A 22,407-nucleotide genomic window follows, 5' to 3' on the forward strand; every position below is an offset into this window, starting at 1 on the left:
CCGCTGGCGGCAGCAGCTGGTCGGTTTCCCTCAGCTTGAGCTCACGGTGGCCAAGGGGCCAGGTTTCGGGCAGCGGAGGCCCCCGGGAGGCGTGTCTCGCGCCGGGGTCCGTGAGCAGGGGCCGGTAGGTAGGGGTTTCGGTGGCCGAAAAAGAGGAGGAATTCTCTCCCAGGCGAGAGAGGCCGGTCTGGGAAGGAAGGTGTGTCAGGCTTAACAGCCGGGCTCAGCGAAGAGCTGGCTAAAATAGACCTAACTGCCGGCCCTTTCATCCTCTCTGCTCTCCGAAAGGGACTTAGTTCACTAAAAAAGCTAGAGTCCAGTTGTTCACTGCCCGGGCCTCTTTATTTTCAGATACTTAATGGAAAATGATCCTACTTCCTGGATCCAGCAATTTTTTCCTCTTACTCGTTTGTTTTGGTTTTAGGAGGCTCTTTGGGGGCAAGGCTTATACTTGGTACCTCCTGTAAGAGCCCCTCATATTGGAAGAACTCGTTATTCGCTTTACTTCCCTCTTTACAGCCCCCCTCGGAAGACCATACAAAATAAAGAGTTATAAGCCAGCTTTTAGGTATTTGTAAATGACTTGCCCCTCAGTTCGCTGCATTTAATCAAGGAGAAGTTATGCTTAGTTACGCTTAAGATTTTGTTCTCAGTTGGCTTGAGAGCAAGCCCTAAGTTGAGCTGTCCAAAAGCAGGTGGTTTGTTCGTTTGCATTTCTGCTTTCAGAAAGGAAATCAATGCAAGCGTGTCGCTAGAACTTAGGGGCCTGTCTTACGCATTTAGACTTAGACTGATTTCAATTTCCTTTACCTCGTGTTTTCTGTTTTAAAAATAAGAACAGCAACCACAATCTTTTCTTTATTAAAGCTGTTACGTATTTTTGTTGCTTTTGTGAGATGACAGTGAGAATGGGAAAATGTATTGTTAATGTTGTATTTTATCAGCAGTGCTAAGTTGCTTCAGTCGTGTCCGACTCTGCGCGACCCCATAGACGGAAGCCCACCAGGCTCCCCCGTCCCTGGGATTCTCCAGGCAAGAACACTGGAGTGGGTTACCATTTCCTTCTCCAACGCATGAAAGTGAAAAGTGAAAGTGAAGTCGTTCAGTAGTGTCCGACTCTTAGCGACCCCATGGACTGCCGCCTACCAGGCTCCTCCGTCCATGGGATTTTCCAGGCAAGAGTACTGGAGTGGGGTGCCATTGCCTTCTCCCAGTTTATCAGCAATGGTAACTGCAAAAGTTGCTTTTTTTCAGATCACTGCATGAATATTTTAGCGGAATAGCTAATAACTTCTAGATATCAACTTCTAGAATTAGTAGCTTACCATTTTATAAGGCCCCCCCCCCCCAGTGTAAAACAGTTAAGAGGTTACCTACATAATCAGTGTATTAACATACATAGCATACATCATGTGGAAGAGTTCAGATCCATGTGAAGCCTGAAGTATTCTGACTTAAGGTACTGATACTAAGGCATTGAGACACTAAGAATGTTATAAACATTGAGATGTCATAAAGATTGAATACCTGTCATTCAGATAATGCAGAAGTGTCCAAATCTGTTTCCATGGGAATAGGTTTGTAAACTTGCCATAAATATACTTTTTGAAAAAAGCATTTCGTTTGACTTGGAATTAATAAGGATTTGGTTTTTTTAAAAATAACAAAAATGGAAGTTTAGTCTTGAGTGGCTAACACATCTGATTGTATATACCATTATTTGATGGGAATGGGGTTCCTGTATTAGGCTGCTGCTGCTAAGTCGCTTCCATACTGAAAAATTTTGTAATTTGTTGAAATGCTGAGCTGGCTTCCTAGAAAAGGATTGACTTTCCTTTGTATTTTGACTTTTAGGTTCGATGTTTAATGCTAGTGGGAACTTGTCCTATGGATGTGCCTTTTTTTGTTGTTGTTCCCCTTTTTCTTTTTGGGAGAAACTGCGGTGTTTCAGTGACTGTTTTGACCTCTTATCTAGTTAAGGTTCCAGTCAGAACAAGCTAACACTCTTTCCTGGTGAAGTTAATAAATGTATTTTGTGTTCATGTACTGAAATGACTTAAAAATGTAAAATTTAATTGCAGCGCTAGTCAAAACTATCCATAGGGATTCTACTTAAATCCTATTTTAAAGTATTTAAAAACCAGCTCCAACTCATTATAGACCTTTTATGAATAGATTTAACTTGTTGTCTTAAAGAAGTCTTTATTGAAAAAATAAAAATGTTCCCCCTAATTTTTAACCCATGTCAATTTCATATTGCCAGTAGTAACAAGGGGTAGCTTTCATTTTTGTAAAAGTACCCTTAATGTTGACGGATATGAATTTGAACAAGCTCTGGGAGATGGTGAAGGACAGGGAAGCCTGACGTGCTGCAGTCAGTGGGGTCGCAGAGTCGGACATGACCGAGCAACTGAACAACAACAAACCCGTTAATCTTACTTAATAATTTGTCCAGCAGTCATATGAAGACCAATTTTTTTTTTTTTAAAGAATAGCACAGTAATTTTATGAAACCTAAGTATTCAAGAGTATGGTTCCCACTGCTCCTGTGAATTTCTTTAGAGGCACTGGATGACAGCTTTTATTTCTCTTAAAGTTGTAAGAATCTCAGGTCAAAGGGGAAAGTACTTTTGCAAAATGATCAAGTGATTGAGGAAGGGGCTAAACTGTCTTAGGTAAACTTCTGAAGATTACATACAGGAAAGTGTATAGTTAAGTGAATTTTTACAAGTGAACACACTTGTATAACCATTACGTGGATCAAGACACAGAACATTATCGGCACCCCAAAAATCTCCTTCATGTCCTTTGTTCCCATTGTTACTTCCTGGATTAGTTTTGACTGTTTTAAACTTTATGCAACACAGATTCTTTGTATCTGGCTTCTTTTCCTTTAACACTGAGATATAACCATGTTGTTGCTTGTAATAATAGTTCCTTCCCTTTGAGTGTTGCATAGTAGTCCATTGTAGAAGTCTGCCACACATTATGTATCTGCTTTACTATTAATAAGCATTTGGATTCTTTCCAGTTTTGGAAACAGATGCAGTGAGCATTCTTGAACTGTACCTTTTGCTGTACAAAAATGTATTTGCATTTCTGTTGAATATATACCAAGAATGGAATTGTGAGATTATAGCATAGGTGACTAGTTTTCTACAGTGGTTATATCAGTTTATCCTCTAGTAGCCTTGTATGCGAGAATTTGAAAATCCATACATTTTGATTGACTAGTATTTCTGTAAAACAGCTGTCCAGTTCTTGGGGTGTTACCATAGTAAGATTTCACTCTAATGTCTCAACTTCTGTTTTCAGATATGGCTCGTGGACAGCAGAAGATTCAGTCTCAGCAGAAAAATGCCAAAAAGCAAGCTGGACAAAAGAAGAAACAAGGACATGACCAGAAGGCTGCTGCCAAAGCTGCCTTAATATATACCTGCACTGTCTGTAGGGTAAGGGGAATTGAAAGACATAGCTTCCTACAGCCATACCACTCTGAACGTGCCCAGTCTTATCTGAAAGACATAGCTCTCTCATGGACAGTTCTTTCATTATGGATTGGTTTGTATAGGTTAAAATTTTGCAAACATAGCAAGATAAATGCTTTCCTTGAAATAGGAGATTTGAGAGGTGATTGTGTTAGGAACCCATCTTCATTCCTCTATTCAATGATTATATATATGTATGTGTGTGTGTGTTTTGTCTGTGCCTTGAGACACATAAGAATCTTAGTTCCCTGACTAGGTTTTGAATCTATGTTCCCTGTAGTAGAAGCACAGAGTCCTCTAACCACTGAACTGCCCTAAAACTCCCAACAATTATATTTTTGGAATAGCTCCTCTGGCCAGACACAGTTCTCTTAGTGTTATTGAGAAGGAATGAACAAAGCAAAAACCCTTTCCTCGTGGAGAAAAAAGATGTCTTCTTAAGGGCAAATAATACACTTTGAACTTCGTAAGAAAAGTCAGATTTACGTTCTTAATTTAGAGCTATGTAAGACACCCCTGGTTATATACTTGGCTTTTTTTTTTTTCCTTTGCTAAATTTGTTGTTATGTCTACAAAGTAGAGTATATTCACGTTGAGGGCTTTTACTAGCATTAATGTGCTATATTAGATTGAAGAATAATCATAACAGCTGCTATTGAGTGCTTACGAGGTGCCAGACACTGAGCCACATGTTTTACATGTATGCGCCCATTAGTCACACAACTCCTCTATGGCATAAAGTGCTTTCATTCTTATTTTACAGAAGAGTAAACTGAGTCATGGGAAGTTAAATAACTTGTGCTGGGTCACCCAGCTAGTATGTTGGCGAGTTGGGATCTGAACCCTGGCGGTCCACCTCCGGAGCCCACGTTCTGGACCACTATACCACACTGCCGCGAAGAAGTTGCCAGGGTCTTTTTTTTTTTTTTTTTGCCTGTTTAAACTCACTACTTTTTTTTCTTCTTAGTATTTTTATTTTTTGCTGCACGGGGTCTTTGCTGCTACTAGTGGACTTTCTCTAGTTGCGGTGACGGGGCTACTCTGCAGGCTTCTCATCGTGGTGGCTTTTCTTGTTGGGGAGCACGGGTTCTGGGGCACAGGGACTTCAGTAGTCGCAGCACTCAGGCTTAGGAGTCGTGGGTTGCAGGCCCTTGTGTGTGCATGTTCAGTATGTGAGATTCATGGGCTCTAGAGCTTGGGCTTAGTTGCTCCACGGCATGTGGAATCTTCCCAGACCAGGGATTAAACCTGTGTCCCCTGTATTGGTAGGTGGATTCTTATACCCTCTCCCACCAGGGAAGTCCCCTAAGGTCACCACCCTTGAAGTTAGTAAGTAAAAGTGCCAAAGGAAAAGTGCATGGTGAGGTTGTTCCAGTTACAACAGACTTTTTTTTCTGTATGTCTGGGTAGAATTGGTAGTATGGATGGGAAGTGGCTCAGATGCTCAGTTGTATCTGACTCAATGGACTGTAGCCTGCTAGGCCTCTGTGTCCGTGGGATTCTGCAGGCAAGAATACTGGAGAGGGGGTGCCATTTCCTCCACCAGGGGATTTTCTCAACCCGGGGATCAAACCCATGTCTCCTACATCTCCTGCGTTGGCAGGCAGATTCTTTACCACTGCACCACTGGGAAGCCCATGGCTGGGAAGGGATATTGAGAAGACTTGATTGATTCCTGGACTAAAGTTAATCTTTTATTGAAGTCATTACCGATGAAAGAATTCCTAACTCCTTAAAAGTTCTCATTAAGAGAAGAAATCTGTTACATTAAATAACTTGTTTTTATTGAGCTTTGATATACACAAAATAATGAGATTGAGCGGGCTTCAGATTCTGTTTGGAAAGAGACAAGGTAAAAGTAAATTTCACTAAATTACTAACGAAAAAATACTTTGACCTAAAAATACTAAAGTATCTCATATAGAACTCACAACAACAAAAAATGTTTATTTAATGTTTTATCTAATGTGCTTAAAGAATAAATAATTGAATGTCCTTGCCTAGTTAAGTCAGTATAGTGTAGTATTTGAGATCTGAAGTACCTAGTACTAAGTTAAACACAGGTACTAGACAAATTAAACTGTAGGTTTTAGTTTCCTTAGCACATAAAATGCAGATAGTAAAAACTGATTAAAGATTACTGGAAGATTCTGTGAAAAGTTTGGTAACAGTGCTTAACATGCCCAGTAAATGTTATCTATTATTGTTTGTTGTTAATCAGGTAATATTCTATGTGACTTATCCCTTTTTTATATGTGAAATGTGGGATATGCTACGAATTTCTTTGCTACAAAGTCCTTTTCATGTGTCAGCCAGTAAGTTAAAGGAATTTAAAAGTGTTTTGCAGTAGTTGTTGATCATGAGCAGGCTTAGGATTTTAAAAGCACACTTTTGTTTCATGAATCAGGTCTAACTCTTCTTTTTTGCACAATTTTAAAAATTAGACACAAATGCCAGACCCTAAGACCTTCAAGCAGCACTTTGAGAGCAAGCATCCTAAGACTCCACTTCCTCCAGAATTAGCTGATGTTCAGGCATAAAGTTGTTTACAGGTAATTGATATTTTCTTTTGTTAATGTCAGGTTGTATACAAGAGCAGAATTATTTTTTGTAATTGTAAAATTGATTTCTGTCTTCTAGCTGAGACTTCAATACTGCCCTCTTTTAAGTTAACATTTAACTTTGCAATTGTTAGAAGTCCATTTCCCCAGACCATATCCTTTCAATGCCTTTGAAACATCTAAGTTTTTACCACTGTAGCCAAAAATGGGATGAGGTGATGCTGCCCAACTCTGGTCCAAGAATGGAAGAGTTTTCAGCTTAAAGAAAATAACCATTATAAAAGTATTTGAGGATCTTGCTCCCAGAAATGATGCAGACCATAGTCTGTGAGTGCTTTTTTGTTGGTATTTGACTTAGAGTGCTTAGCAGAGTACATTAAAATATAAGGTAGGATGTAGGCATTCACTATAAATGGGACAGTCACTTGAAGATAATCAGTTTGTACTTTCTGTGTGGTTGGATTTTTTTCCTAAATGGTGATGGTATATGTATGAGAATTATTTCTTTTTATATTCATCAAAGATCTGTTTATAAAACTTAGTTGACAAAACTATCAGGCTAACTTCATAGCTTAGGCATGTTTTGCTTTTTTTTAAAGACACTTGAAATACATATAAATCATATTTATGTAATGCTTACATTCACTGAACATCTTTTGTTTTGTAGGTGAATACGTGATGACTTTGATTCTTCTACTGTCTCAGACCTTAGGTAACAAACCTGCAGCTGCTTTTCTAACAAACTGTTGATCAGCAAAAATAAAGGGGCTACAGAAACACTCATTTTTATGCTGTTCCCTTTTGGGCTTCATGCAAAGACAATTCTGTGTAAATGTACAGTTGACTCTGATTTGGAAATCTGAAAATCAGTCCATCCTTGTTATAAAAAATTTTTTTACAATTGTAATTATATTGATGTTCATATTGTGTAAAATAACTCATTTAATAAAGTAGTACTTTGATTTTACAACATCACAGGATAAATGGTTTTAGAAATTCTGTTCTTTCTACATTATTTGCCTTATAAAAATCTAATGAATTCATCAGCTAAAATTGCAAGCGCAGGTCTTAGGTCCTTTTCTCAGTTCAGGGGCAAGTTCATAGGTAAACCAGATCAGACTCATTCACTAATTTGTGCACAGGATTTTATTGGCACTTGCCAACCTAGGTGAAGAATGACTTACCTGCTGCCTTAGTATATTGCAATCGTGTCATTTTTCCCTCTTCCTGTGATTGAGGTTGGACTATTTCAGCTTGCTATGTGACCTGGCTATACCTGCCAGCCAGGTACAGCCTGTAGATAACTGATATATTCTTCAGATTGGTTGGATTGTCACTGAGCCCTTCTGAAAAATTATGTTCTAAAGTATATGCCACAATGAAATAAGCAGCCTGTTGTGTAATGTAAAATATGATGGAACATATGTGAACTGGTAAAGCACTATCTTTTATAAATTATACTTGATTCTTTGAAAATTGTTTAAGTTCTTTGATTTGAAATTGAAGTTCGTAATTTTGGAAGGGGTTTTTGGAAGTTAATAACAATTTGGCCAATTTATGAATGGATTTTGCAGTAACGGAAGGATTGGAATGACTTGTGGCTGAGTTAATTCCCAGAACCGTCTCCTTTCTTTCCTTTTTAAGTTAATAGTTGATTTTAGGAGTTTACTTTGTGCTGGTTCCTAAAATCAAAGACTGTGTATAGTATGACTTCCATGTGAACTAGAAAAGTATTAAAATAGGCCAATATCCACATATTTTTTTTTGACTCTTAAGGATGGGGAAGTGGGTTGGTTCCGATAAATGCGGTAATTCCTACTCAATTAAAAAAGACTAATTTTAGATTTCTTCTAATTTGCTTTTGCCAACTGTTAATACTAAGTGAAACCGCTGTAACTCAGTTTAAATTTTAAAGTTGATTTAATAGGAAGAACATGCAAATATTTACTGGTATTGCTTAGAGCCGCAAATCTGATCCTGTGGATTGATTACAAAATGCATTCCCTCTTTCTGCTGTAACTCATCACTGCATTTGTTTTATAGCTGTGCATTTTCTGCCCACCTTGTTTGTCTTCATTGTAAGTTTAAAATAAGATACTTCCAAGGAAAAGCTTCAGTGGTGATAGTTTCTTAACAACTCCTATTATACTCTTACTTTAAAATAGTCATTTTTTCCATGTACTTAATTTCCTCAGTTTCAGATTTATTATCTGTTAATTCCAAATATGTTGGTTACCAGAACATTAGAAATTGCCTAATTGCTTACAGTGGATATTACAGAAGTTACGGTTAAATTACAATTTAAAAGTTTTTAAAAGTGCTTTGAGCATATATATGTTATGTTAGTAACAGATCATTTAAAGACCTTTTACAAGTTTCGGGTTTGTTTTTTTTTAATTTGCTTTATTGACTGTAATTCAGAATAAAAGCGTTATGTTCTTGTGTTTAACCCTTTTTTATAAGCAGCTGAAGACACCATATTTAACTAGATCTCAGTGATAGGGAAATGGCTCCATTGATGTTGATAAGACATTCTTATACTTCATGTGAGGATTATTAGTGCAGTCCCCTTTTTTTGTGTTTGGCTTAAATCTACTAGAAGGGGGGAGATTTTTAACATCTTCATTATTTAATTTGAAGATTCTTTAATAGATGACAGCTTAGTTCATTATAAAACTGTTATGGTGTCTTCGAAGACTTGATAAAATACACAGAATTGCTCCTGTTGTATTCTATATTACCGTTAGTTGGCAAAAGGAATGGGGTTAAGATTAAACTTGTTTCCATTCTCTTTCTTATGGATCTACATCCCCATGTTTAACTGACACATTGGGGGCTCAGTTGTGTGCTGTAATGTCTTATTAAAGAAGATATTAAAGAAAACTAAACTAGTCTAATTTCTTCTACATTTTAGGAGGTTTTTACATTGCCTCTTCCCAGTTTAAAAATTTTTTTTTTTTCAATTCACAATTGCCTCTTGAGTGTAGAATTGGTAGTTCTAAGGGTGACAGGAGATTTCTTTCATTTTTAGTGTTTTCCCTTTATCTGTTTGGGATCTATAGGATACTTAAGAAGAAAAGGGAAAAGCCTTGCTTAGAACCTTGCTATATTGAATTAGTGGAGGAAATAATCGACTGTTAATCTAAAAATAATACTAAAAAAATCCTTAGATCAGTTAATTAAATTGGATAAGTCCTTAAAGATATAGATTTAACACTTTTTATTTTATATTAAGCTACTGTATAGCTGATTAATCACATCATAATTAAAACCTGAGATGTATGTATCATGAATAAGGTAGACTTTACCAGCATTACTATTTTGCCCCTCCAAAACCTTTGTCTTTCATTTTTTAAGTATGTGGATTGTACTGTACCTGTTTTAAAATGTGGTTAATATAGAGGCCTTTTTCTATAATACAGTGACCCACCCACCACAGTCCAAACTATAACTGAAATATATTTAAACCTCTGTTTCTACATTAACTCATTTGTGCTAGAATTTTCATTTTGGGGCAGTTTTTGGTATGGTTTAGTTTTGGTCAGAGAATATGCTTTGTAGAGTGTTTCACAATGAGGATCGACACTAGGGGGTTGTATTTACTGTGACTTTACATTCTGAGATCTTTCCAGCTAGCTTAATTTTATCTGTTAAAGTTTCAGAAAACTCTCTACTCCCAGTGTAAAGATTTAATAAAACATCTATCTGTTTGGCTGAGAAAATAGATGTTTTATTAATGAAAGTACAACTTGTCTTTATTAATTGTGGATTACCATATAAAACTGAAAATTAAATGTCTTCTATTTTAATGTTCTTTGGCTATGCTGTTTACTAAGTTACCATCTTTTGGGAGTTTTTTAACCATTGTTTAGCTCCAATTTTTTGTATATAATACAGCTCCAAATTTAAAATCTACTCATGGACAGACTTCAGTCATTTATTTAGATCCATAAGGGTATGTCTATATTGTGAAGTAATTCTGTTAAAATCATATTCCTTTCTAGTCATTTTTTAATTTATACAGTATCATTGTTTCTTACATGATATTAATAATAACAACTTAGGGTTTGGTAGACAGAAGTATTTCACTTTATCACACTTGTGTTGTAAAATTCAGAATGGGACCTGCATTTTGGATTCTAATTTATTAAAATTTTAATTAGGAAATAGACCATCATAATATTTCCTCTAACAATGTTAAATGTTTCTCAAAATGAGATCTATAGCTAAGGTGACCATCTCTGGTTTGCCAAAGACACCATTTTGGCTTAAATTTTGATTTCATATTAATTGATATTTAATATCAAAGTAATATGGTATGTAATCTACTTCAAAATCTCAATATTGCCTCCTTCACTCATACCAGTTTCTAAGGTCACTGGCCACGCCCCCACAGCTTGTGGCATCTTGGTTACCTTGACCAGGCATTGAACCTGGGCCCCCAGCAGTGAAAGCCCTGAGTCCTAACCACTGGACCACCAGGGAATTCCCTGAAGTGCTTTTTGTAAATGTTAAGTTTATTTTATTTTTTAAATGACTATGGTACCCAGAAATTCTTAAATGGGAATGTGGAATACTGGCAAGGTTTGTCTTTCAAAGGCCTTCAATCTGTTTTATTTAATTATTTTAATATAGCCTAGTGAGACTTAAATATCTGGTAAAATTAACTAGCTTTTAAAACTCCGAAATGCCTTTATTCACAGACATTCATATAAACTTTATATAGTTTGTACCGTATTATTCAGACTTTTGATTCCTGCTCATCCTTTTATCCAGAGGACTTAGGAGAAGCGGTCAGATGGGCTAAGAGGCCCTGCCTGTTAGGACAGAGCACTTGCACTGAGGAAGGAAGGGGAGTCTGGAGCGTTGACTGCAGTCAGACGCCCTCTGGGCTAACCATATTGAACTCTTAATTTGGGGATACTTGAGAATTTGTAAAGGTAGTACTGGAAAGTTCTTCTGTCCCTACACCCAATTTCACTTTACCCTAATATTATAATCTTACATTATTCTCTCTGTCAGAACGAAGAAACCATCACTGGTATGTTGTCAGCTGCAGTTTATCTGTAATACCCTTTTTGTGTTCCAAGATCCAGTCCAGAATACCACACTATATTTAGTTACTTCGTCTTTTTTGGTCTCTTGTGGCCTGTGATTGTTTCTCAGTCTTTGCTGGATTCTTTATGAACTTAACAGTTTTGAGGTGCATGCAGGTATATTATAGAATGTCTCTCAGGTTGAATTCGTCTTTTTTCTCATGGTTACGTTGGGGTAACAGGTGTTTGGGAAGAAAACCACAAAGGTGAAGTGCCCTTCACCTATCATCTTGGAGATGAATGATCCCCATGTGACATCACTGGTGATGTTAACCTCTGTCCCTTGGTTAAAGTGCTGTGTGTCAGGTTTCTCCACTGGAAAATCACTATTTTTTCTTTCCATATGCTCTCTTTTTAAAGTACTGGGATGTCCAGCCCTTACTCAAGGGGAATGGGGATTTAGCTCCACCTGCTGGAGGGGAAAATATGTACATTATTTGAAATTCTTCTATAAGGAGGATTTGTTCTCCACGTTTGTGTATTTAGTCATTTATTTATATCCATATGGACTCAGTACTCTTATTTTGCTATTCAGATTATTCTGGCTTTGGCCATCGGGAGCTCTTTCACATTGTCTCACATGTCCCTTTGATATGCCCCATTCTTTTTTGAGCGTTTCCTTATTACTGTGGGAAGCTCTGAGCTAATCTTGTGTGTTCCCTGCACCAGCCCTGGAAGGAGCTATTTTCCCAAAGAGACCCGATTTCTTTTATTGGAGAATGGTATTTAGAAACCAAGATCTGGGCACTGGGTATGCGGGGTTTTGTTTTTATTTATGGAATGTTGAACTGTTTTCTACCATTAATATTATCTGTGGGTTGTGGGGAAGAAAAGTACTGTTCCCCCAGATCTTTAGGCAGTAGACTGTGAATGAGTAGTTTTCAAATGTGCACATCATTACTGAAGTGTGCTCTTTAAACAATTTTTGTCGTTTTATTTTTTTGCTTTTGTTTCTTAAAGCATTCTGTTACTGACATTTGTTGAGAATAATATATGTGAAGTTGTTCTATAAACTGTAAAGTGTTAGTCACTCAGTCGTGTCCAACTCTTTGGGACCCCGTGGACTGTAGCCCGCCAGGCTCCTCTGTCATGGGATTCTCCAGGCAAGAATACTGTAGTGGGTTGCCATTCCCTTCTCCGTACAAATTGTAAAGCATTATATAAAAGCGATGAATTATTATAGAAAATGTAACAAAGTTCCCTAATCTTTAGAAATTAAAATTTGTTTTAAGGGATATCATATTTATATAATTTTAGGCTATATTAAGTGCTTTGCATATCTTAGAGATAGTAATGTCGACAGGAATATACAGGAAGAAGATGGTGTCTGGGTTGGAGAGGTTGGTCTGTACTGGGGAGGAGCAGTGCATGGGGGAAGCAAAGTGAGGGTGGCTGAGTGAGCTCAGGCAAGTACATAAAGTTTCTCTGACAGAAAGAGAGTAGGCAGCCAGAGCACCAGGCTCGTGAATGAGAGCCTTTGAGTCCACGGCTCAGAGTGGGGAGCAGGCATTTGAAGAGGAGCAGATTGTGTGATGTGCATACCCTGCTGTGAATAGTTCATTTTACTCCCAACACCATGGGGGCCCTTTTAGGGTTTGGGGACAGGGAAGTGACATGTTACTAAGATTAATATTCAACAGTGAGATATGGTGTTGGTATTGTTTTGATAGAGATCTTTTTACAACCTCTTGCACTTTCCCTGTCCATAATTGAACTTGGGATTATTCAGTGTCATTAAGAATGCAGATTTACAGGTAGACTTTTGCTCTGCTATAGTGCAATGGTACTGTGAGGATCCAAAAACCCGTGTTTAGGCAGGTTTGCCTCTGCTCTACATGGTCCCAGACTACAGCAAGTCTGTGATATTGGGGTCAGGAAGATCCCTGGAGAGCGCAGTGGCAACCCATTCCAGTATCCTTGCCTAGAGAATCCCATGGACGGAGGAGCCTGATAGGCTACAGTCCATGGGGTCGCAAAGAGTCAGACACGACTAAGCGACTTCACTTTCACTATAAAAGTAATACATTTTCATTATCTATTGAATTCTGGGGAATATAGTAAAGTTGAATATTAAAACACTGTAACAAACTTTTTGGTGAATATTCTGTCTCACATACACACATATGTACGTGTGCATACATGGCAGATATATTTAAGTTAATACACACTTGCATGTGATTCATTGCATATTATGTTTTTGTGCTGTGCCATTTCACTAACGTTATAACAAGTGGAGTTTTCTTCATATAACGTTTGTAAGTGAATTTTTGTGGAGTCAGTCCCTAGGTTCGAAAGACTCCTTGGAAGAGGGCATGGCAACCCATTCCAGTATTCTTGCCTGGACAGTTCCATGGGCAGAGGAGCCTGGCAGGCTACAGCCCATGGGGTCACAAAGAGTGGGACATGACTGAGTGACTGAGCACGCAGCGTAATGATCCATAGGGTAGGTTTGCTATAGGTTTTTTTTGATCGTATAATAATTCCCCTGTTGTTGATCATTTAGATTTTCTCAAATTTATGCAGAAGGCTTTGTTTCTACATTTAGAATTCAGCATCATAAACTTTAAAGCTCATGCAAGGAGGTAGGTCATGATTCTGAAGAATGTGTTGTACTTTATTAAAACAGAAGATGAGAAAGAACCTGAGCAGAAGGCTGGTGGCATAGGGAGCGGGAGCATGCTGTACTTGACCTTGAATATTACTGCACCCCTTTTTGCATACTAGCACTCTTCCTTGAATTTGGTAGCTTAAGCATGGTGTATTGTATTTCCTTAATTTGTAGTGGAGCTTGAGCATCTTAATTATGTGAAGTACAAAAGTTATAGGATCTGTCCACATTACTTGCTGGACATCTTAACAGAGAAAGTGTAGAACCACAGTTTGCATATAAGGCATATTTTTTATTCAAAGGTGATGAAATTTGCTTGATTTATAGATATCTGCCTGTTACAAAGAAAAGGACAGTAATTTTTATTATGTGAGTTCAATTTACAGTAACAGAATAGGCTTTTGTGTTTCTAGATCTTTTTAGATTTCTCATAAAAATAGAGAAATAGATTTCTCAACCAATAGACTGTATTTAAGCCTGGGTTTGGGTAGCCAGTATTTCTGATAGGAACAGAGTTCCTTAAATAGAATAGGAGGTTGTTTAAAGCTATACTTGAATGACCCAGTGAGAAAAAGTACAACATCCAGGTTCAAATTTGGCTCTGCTTTTCCCTAGCTGAGTGAACTCGGACAGGTCACTTCACCTTTCTGAGCTATGGAATCTTCAGTCTCCTTACAAAATGTAGAAACCTAATAACTGACATCAGAGGATTGTTCTGACTTAAGGAGTGAGTGACATCTTCAATTTGAGTCCCTTCCAGTCCCTGGTGCTGAGCACTGGTGCTCAGTAACTTAGCTTTCCTCCCCCTCTCCCTTTCCCCTGCCCTTCTACTGAAATACAGTACATAATGTGTCTCATACATACCCTTCTTGTTTTTTTTTCCTGTTTCTTGAGCTTTTTCTCACTGAAATGCTTTCTCTTCTCTTCATCTAAGCCCAGGCTCGTGTGGATGTAATATCCATTCTTCAGGACTCAACTCAGATGCAGATTTTTTTTTTTCCTTGAAGATCAGCATGTTTTAAAAATGTGCTAAATGTGGAAATGAGAAATACATAATAAACATGAAACATGCCTCAGTTCAGTTCAGTCGCTCAGTCATGTCCAACTCTTTGCGACCCCATGAATCGCAGCACGCCAGGCCTCCTTGTCCATCACCACCTCCGGAGTTCACTCAAACTCGTGTCCATCGAATCAATGATGCCACCTAGCCATCTCATCCTCTGTCGTCCCCTTCTCCTCCTGCCCCCAATCCCTCCCAGCATCAGAGTCTTTTCCAACGAGTCAACTCTTCACATGAGGTGGCCAAACTATTGGAGTTTCAGCTTTAGCATCATTCCTTCCAAAGAACACCCAGGACTGATCTCCTTCAGAATGGACTGGTTGGATCTCCTTGCAGTCCAAGGGACTCTCAAGAGTCTTCTCCAACACCACAGTTCAAAAGCATCAATTCTTCGGCACTCAGCGTTCTTCACAGTCCCATCCATACATGACCAGTGGAAAAACCATAGCCTTGACTAGACGGACCTTTGTTAGCAAAGTAATGTGTTTGCTTTTTAATATACTATCTAGGTTGGTCGTAACTTTCCTTCCAAGGAGTAAGCGTTTTTTAATTTCATGGCTGCAGTCACCATCTGCAGTGATTTTGGAGCCCCCAAAAATAAAGTCTGACACTGTTTCCACTGTTTCTCCATTTATTTGCCATGAAGTGATGGGACCAGATGCCATGATCTTAGTTTTTTGAAAGTTGAGCTTTAAGCCACCTTTTTCACTCTCCTCTTTCACTTTCATTAAGAGGCTTTTTAATTCCTCTTCCCTTTCTGCCATGAGGGTGGTGCCATCTGCATATCTGAGGTTATTGATATTTCTCCTGGCATTCTTGATTCCAGCTTGTGCTTCTTCCAGCCCAGCGCTTCTCATGATGTATTCTGCATAGAAGTTAAATAAGCAGGGGGACAATACACAGCCTTGACATACTCCCTATCCTATTTGGAACCAGTCTGTTGTTCCATGTCCAATTCTAACTGTTGGTTCCTGACCTGCATATAGGTTTCTCAAGAGGCAGGTCAGGTGGTCTGGTATTCCCATCTCTTTGAGAATTTTCCACAGTTTATTGTGATCCACACAGTCAAAAGCTTTGGCATAGTCAATAAAGCAGAAATAGATGTTTTTCTGGAACTCTCTTGCTTTTTCCATGATCCAGCGGATGTTGGCAATTTGATCTCTGGTTCCTCTGCCTTTTCTAAAACCAGCTTGAACATCAGGAAGTTCACGGTTCACGTGTTGCTGAAACCTGGCTTGGAGAATTTTGAGCATTACTTTACTAGCATGTGAGATGAGTGCAGTTGTGCGGTAGTTTGAGCATTCTTTGGCATTGCCTACAAACTATTAAAAATAATGTTAAGGAGACTAAATTTTACAAGGGCAAAGTTCCTGAAAAGCAGTAAATAAACATAATTTACTTGTTTCAGTTAAGTCATGATAACAAGGAATGGGTGTTGGGTAGTGCTGCCTTAGCAAATCCTGTTGATATGCCATGTATTTTGTGAAAGTCTCACTAGAAATAAACCCATGATAATGAAATTATAGAGGGACATGTGATCTCACTGAATGTTAAATTTGGCCTTGATTATAATCACAACTCAGCTGTATAAATTTACAGAATTTGATACTCTTAAATCTGAACTGTCATTCTAGGATGAGATGCTACCCGGATGAGAAGCTGCCCAGAGGCTAGAGATAGATAATTTGTGTCTTGATTTTCAGAAAACACAAGAGAGAATGTTAAAGAAAGTGCAGAATGGGAAATGTGCTCTTAGTCTCTAGGTAAATGTATGCTATGCTAAGTCACTTCAGTCGTGTCCGACTCTGTGCGACCCCATAGACGGCAGCCCACCAGGCTCCCCCGTCCCTGGGATTGTCCAGGCAAGAACACTGGAGTGGGCTGCCAGTTCCTTCTCCAATGCATGCAAGTGAAAAGTGAAAGTGAAGTCGCTCAGTCATGTCCGACTCTTAGCGACCCCATGGACTGCAGCCCACCAGGCTCCTCCATCCATGGGATTTTCCAGGCAAGAGTACTGGAGTGGGGTGCCATTGCCTTCTCCGAGCTAAATGTATACATTATCTTCTTACTGTGACCCTCCCTTTTCCTCGCTTGGACTAATGCCCTGTGTAGTTCCAGTCACATCCCCTTCTTCTGAAGCTGTTAGGTAGGGTCTCCATTGCCCAGCAGGTGCACACACACACCTGGGCTGTGGCTGAGTCCTGCACCTGAGGCTCCAGCGCGTGCTCAGAGCCTGCCGCTTCTACTAATGTATTTGATGCCATGCTCCTACTGTGTGAATTACTTGCTGTTCCTGAGTGACTCGCACTACCCCTTTCTTGCCTCCACACAGTTTTTTCTGCCTTGTAATTAGGGTGTCAGCTTTCTTCTCCTCTGTTTTTCGAGGCCTATCTCTGACATCCTGATGCGTTCCAGTTCTCTCCTAGCCACCTGGAGTAGTCTTTTACTGTTGCAGCATTATGTATACTATCCTTTTAGGATTCTTAAGGAATTGGCTTATTTTTGTGTCTACCTGAATGTTAATGACCGAGCATGCAGCTGTTTTCCAATGGAGCATTCCCTAAATTGCCAGAAGCCATTCTCAATGCTTTTGTAGATTATTTTTTTAAAAACTTCTTTGAGTTTACTTTTTTTTTTTTGGATTTACTTTTTTGGGGTGACTTAGCCCATAAAGAGTACTTGTTACAGGCAATGCTGTCCATGTAGAATATTTTATAGTTTACAAAATATTTGTCCTTTTATGAGATGTGTGTAAAAATATACTTGAGATCAAGGGGCAACTTGATAATATGTCTTAATTTCAACAAGGCAATTTATTGTAATCAGGATAGCAAGATTTCATACAGGTAGTAGTATGTTTGAGTGGACTTTAATTGTGAACATTTGTATTGATGGGATTAATAGATATGTGTCAACATGTGAAATTCCATAAAGCCCTGTGCTGTCCAGTGTAACCTGTGTGTGTGTGTTACACGCACATGTATATGCATGTGGTCAGTTTACAGAGGACGCTGTTTGGAGGGAAACTAAAAGAAAGGTCTTAGGCTGAAACACAAGTCAAACCAAGAAGAGGCAGTTTAAGTGGGAGACGTGTACATCTAGTTAGGATTTATAGAAATTGCCTTTGCAAGTCCAGAATTGGCACAGGAGTCTGTCTTGGCATTTTTTTTTTTCATGTGAGAACCAGTGTGTCAGTTTATTGTAGGTTTTTTAGGAGTCAAGCATGATTTATCTGCTTTAAAAGATAGGAATGCAACTTTTTTTGTTGTTGCTCAGTCATGTTCAACTCCTTACGACCCCATGCACTGTAGCCAACCAGGCTCCTGTCTGTTTATGGGGATTTTCTAGAGGAACCTGTCAAATGCAGTCCGTGGGGTTTCCTAGGCAAGAATGCTAGAGTGGGTTGCCATTCCCTTCTCCAGGGGATCTTCCCGACCCAGGGATCAAACCCGCATCTCCTACATTGCAAGTGGATTTTTTACTGCCGAGCCATCAGGGAAGTCTGAGCACATTAATCACGCAAGGCCATCTTCGTTCATTGACAGCCGGTTGTCATTTTAAAATTATTTTTGGCTGTGCTGGGTCTTCATTGCTGCATATGGGCTTTCTGTAGTGGCAGCGATCTGGGACTACTCTCAGTTGAGGTATATAGACTTCTCAGTGCCGTGGCTTCTCTCATCGCAGAGCGCGGGCTCAGTGGTTGTGGCTTGCAGGCCCTATAGCTGGTGGGCTTCAGTAGTTTTGCCACACAGGCTCAGTAATTGTGGGCCATTGGGTGTATTTGCACGGTGGCATGTGTAATCCTCCCAGATCAGGGATCAAACCCACGTCTCCTGCATTAGCAGGCAGATTCTTCATCTGCTGCACCACCAGAGAAGTCCAGGAACGTTACCTTCTAAGGAGTTGTGACCCTGGTCTCAGGATTTAATGAAGGTCAGGTTCTTGATGTCTCATTGCAAAAAGAATTGAGTGAGAGACAAAGTGATTGGTAAGAAGTGGATTTATTTAGAGAGAAACGCTCTCCCCAGAGAGAGAACGGCCCATCTCAGAAGGCAAGAGGCTTTGTTGTTTTTAAGTGAAGCATTCCATTCAGTGAAAGAAGAGGTCTGAGATGGAGAGTAGACAGTTGACTGCGTTAGCAACCTTCAGGGGTCTCCCTTGCAGTGAGGGGGTAGATCTGAAGCCTCGAGTGAGATGACCTCATTATAAGAACAATCGTTGCAGTGCCTGGATCTATACAGTAAATTATGGCTTAGATAATGGATAAGATAATGGCTTGCTTTCTGGAATGCCATGGAATGAGCGTCTCTTCCCCAAAGTTCTTAGCAAAGAGGTTGCCGAGTCATGTCTGGGCAGTGCAACAAGATTTTCCAGCACTTGGAAAATCTATCTACTTTCCCTCCTGCTCTTGTATTTTGATCAAGTTTCGTCACGAGGAAAATAGAAAACGTAGTGGAAAGAATTGCTCTTATTATTTTTACATAAGTGCTTGATCTTTAGTTGTCCTCATCTTTCTCAGATACAAGTTTTAAATAGGGGGGAGTATTGAGTCAGGATAGGAGACAGAATACCTTGATTACATTTGGATTTGAGAATACCTTGATCACATCTGACAACAGGATGTATTTATGGTCAGTATTCTAATTGGTTCCTAGATGTCACACTTAGTGTTTCTTTTTATCACAAATAGTTTTGTAATACTGTAAATATTGTTTGTCAAGAACATTCTTCTTGTCAGTGGACTCCACATTTAAATTACAAATTCTCTTTAAAAAAATCTATATGCTACTAATGTATTTATTGATCACATGCATGTACTTAGTAAATTATCTTACATTAGCACCTGAAATATACATGCCTCACTTTGGAAACCATTGCTCTTTGGCATAGAAGTTGGGATCTTGATTTCCTATTTGTTATTAAGCTGAAGAGTTTCTGGCAGCTTTCAGGTGCATAGATCTATGTAAGTTTGTAAAAGGATATGAAATGTAAAAGGGGGCCAAGCCATGTCTAAAATGTTTTGCAAACCATGTGAAAGAGTGTTAGATACGCCCTTGAAAAGTGGACTGGTAAGGGGTGGATGGCACCTTCTTTTGAGTATTTAGTACATATAGTTTGGAACATGATGCTGGCCTTAGAGAAGTCAGAGAGATTTGCATTAATATGTATAAAGGTGACCTTTGAAACTTAGAAATAGATCATATCTTTGAGGCAGTATATAGTCAAAAGAGCAAGCAACTGAGTATAAAACTTGGGAGAGTTTAGAGGATGGGTAGAGAAGGAGCTGGAAACAGTAACTGAAAGAGTAGTTGAAGGGGTCCTCGGAGATACAGGCTTGAGGAAGAGAAGAAGAGCGAAGGCTGGGTGGTCAGGGCTGTGTACTACCAGTAATTTCATGAGTGCCGCTTTGCGCCAGTCAGCACACAAAGGAGTCAGCACGTTCTTGGAGACAGCATGTTCTTGACCTTGGAGTTCATCTTCCAGATGCTTCCCTGGGATTGAGGGAGTACGGTTTCAGGACCTGGAAGGGATGGAAGCTGAGTGGCAAGGAAGGGGCAGGTGTAGACCACCAACTGGGAAAGCGAGGCAGTGTCATATGGCCGGTGTCCATCCAGGCAATCAGGGCCTTTCTCTGAGCGGCCTAAAGCACTGAGAGCCTGGGAAACCTGTTTATAGCTGCCAGAGAAAAGTGCCAACCATTTAAAAGGAACTGTGAGGACATTCAGGTTTTAGGCCTAATCAGCTTAATTTGTAATTAAAATGTTGATGTAAAATATTTAGAACTAGCCTCTGAACACATGCTCTTGGATGTTTCTGCCTTTGGGGATGTATACACTGTACTAGCCTTCATTGGTGGCATGAAAATAGAGTAACCTCAACTCAGCTACCCCTTGTTGGTTGAACAAGGTAATGCAGACCTTGTGATATCCTCTCTGGCCACAGTTTAACCCCTGAGATCCATTTTACTCTTTTATTTACTTTTGACTGCACTGGCTCTTCGTTGCTGCACTCGGGCTTGCTGTAGCTGCAGTGCGTGGGCTTCTTCTTGCAGTGGCTTTTCTTGCTGGGGAGCACGGGCTCTGGGCACACGGGCTCCAGTAGTTGTGACTTTCTGGCTCTCAGGCACACAGGCTCCAGTAGTTGTGACTTGCTGGCTTTCGGGCACAAGGGCTTCAGTAGTTGTGACTTTCTGGCTCTTGGGCACACGGGCTCCAGTAGTTGTGACTTTCTGGCTCTCGGGCACACGGGCTTCAGTAGTTGCAGCACAGGGGCTCATTAGTTGTGGCTCAAGGGTTCTAGAGCACAGGTTCAGTAGTTGTGGCACTCGGGCTTAGCTGCTCCACAGCATGTGGAATCTTCCCGGACCAGGGATCAAACCTATGTCCCCTGCATTGGCAGGTGGATTCTTATCCACTGCTTCACCAGGGAAGTCCCCATTTTACTCTCGTAAGTTAAAAAATGTAGCAGTGATTATTTTCTTGAAAAACTCCTGAAAGTAGAATTTTCAAAGCACACACACTAGCTCTCCATCAACATCAGTTACAAGGTCATGTGTCCACAACATTTGCCTGGGGAAGTGGTGGAGGGGCTGTGTGGAAGCTCTTGGCAGCACTGGGAAAAGTTTGTTTTTTTTAAAGTAGATGGAAGTGTTTTTGTTTAGGTGTAGAGCCCTGAATGGTGGGTGGTGTGCAGTGTACTAATGTGTGGTTTCCAGCTGTGAGAAGCTAGCTATTAACTAGTGGTCCTGTTACATACCAAAATTCATAGACTATCTATGAATTAGGATGGGTTCAATCAGGACCATCCCCCACAAGAACCCCACTTAGTTGTATTTCAGTGTGTGCTCTCCAGAGGGAAAGAAAGCCACCAAGTCAAGAGTCATGTGTGTCAGACATGGGAATGTCAAATGGCATGTGTCTAGTAGTAGGAAGGAAATACTTTGGAGTCACTGATCTCAGCCTAGAGGTAAACCTGGGTTAAAATCCATCACTGTCATTTAGAATCCAAGTGTCTTTAGTAAACTCAAGTCATGTCCCTGAATCCTCGCAGTCCACCTCTCTAAGATAAGGGTGAGTTGGGTAAGTGAGCACTGAACATAGTAGAAGTTAAAACAGAAGCATTTCTTGTTCGCCACCCACAGGCAGCGCTCCCTGGGAAGGCAGTTGTGCAAGTGCGTTGCTGGACGAGGCCGTCCAGTCTGGATGGCTGTGGGTGTTGGACATATTTGAAGATTGTAATATTTTGAATGAATAGCAGTGGGAAAATTCCTTAGCTCTTAAATGCTTTGGAATTTTTTTTCAAAGTCATCTAATTTTTTCTTAGTCTTGTTGGGGATAAGTTTTTAGTTCTTCATGGTAAACAGGTCAACCAATACATACAGATGTAAAAATAAGTAAAATTCCTTATTTTTTAATTTATGCAAATTATGCAAATGGTTTGCCTTTTGTTCTGGTTTTGTTGACTGGTGGGTTGATTAGTTTGTGTTTCGCTTTGCAGATTCAAAATGGTACTGTTGTTTTTAATGATTTGTTTGCATTGTGTACAGCTAGAAATGACCAGTGGTCAACTTATTGACAAAGACTCTGCTCCTAAA

General features: G+C 39.6%; 1 protein-coding gene across 3 annotated transcripts in view; it reads left to right on the top strand.

Moving 5' to 3' along the window:
* Positions 1-8,932, top strand: part of ZNF706 (zinc finger protein 706) — a 9,869-nt gene extending 937 nt beyond the window's left edge. The window contains exons 1-4 of one of the 3 annotated variants that reach the window (XM_010863510.1): positions 106-124; positions 3,316-3,452; positions 5,933-6,040; positions 6,717-8,932. In XM_010863510.1, the coding sequence (XP_010861812.1) occupies positions 3,318-3,452; positions 5,933-6,028 (231 nt within the window). In that variant the 5' untranslated portion in view covers positions 106-124; positions 3,316-3,317 and the 3' untranslated portion in view covers positions 6,029-6,040; positions 6,717-8,932. Of the gene's footprint in view, positions 1-105; positions 125-1,208; positions 1,228-3,315; positions 3,453-5,932; positions 6,041-6,716 lie in introns of those variants that run through there. The other 2 variants (XM_010863513.1, XM_010863511.1) reach the window with 2 other exon arrangements.
* Positions 8,933-22,407: the final 13,475 nt, after the last annotated feature.

The sequence above is a fragment of the Bison bison genome, unplaced genomic scaffold (assembly GCF_000754665.1).
Source record: "Bison bison bison isolate TAMUID 2011002044 unplaced genomic scaffold, Bison_UMD1.0 scf7180017864491, whole genome shotgun sequence".
NCBI classification, from domain to species: Eukaryota; Metazoa; Chordata; class Mammalia; order Artiodactyla; family Bovidae; genus Bison; species Bison bison.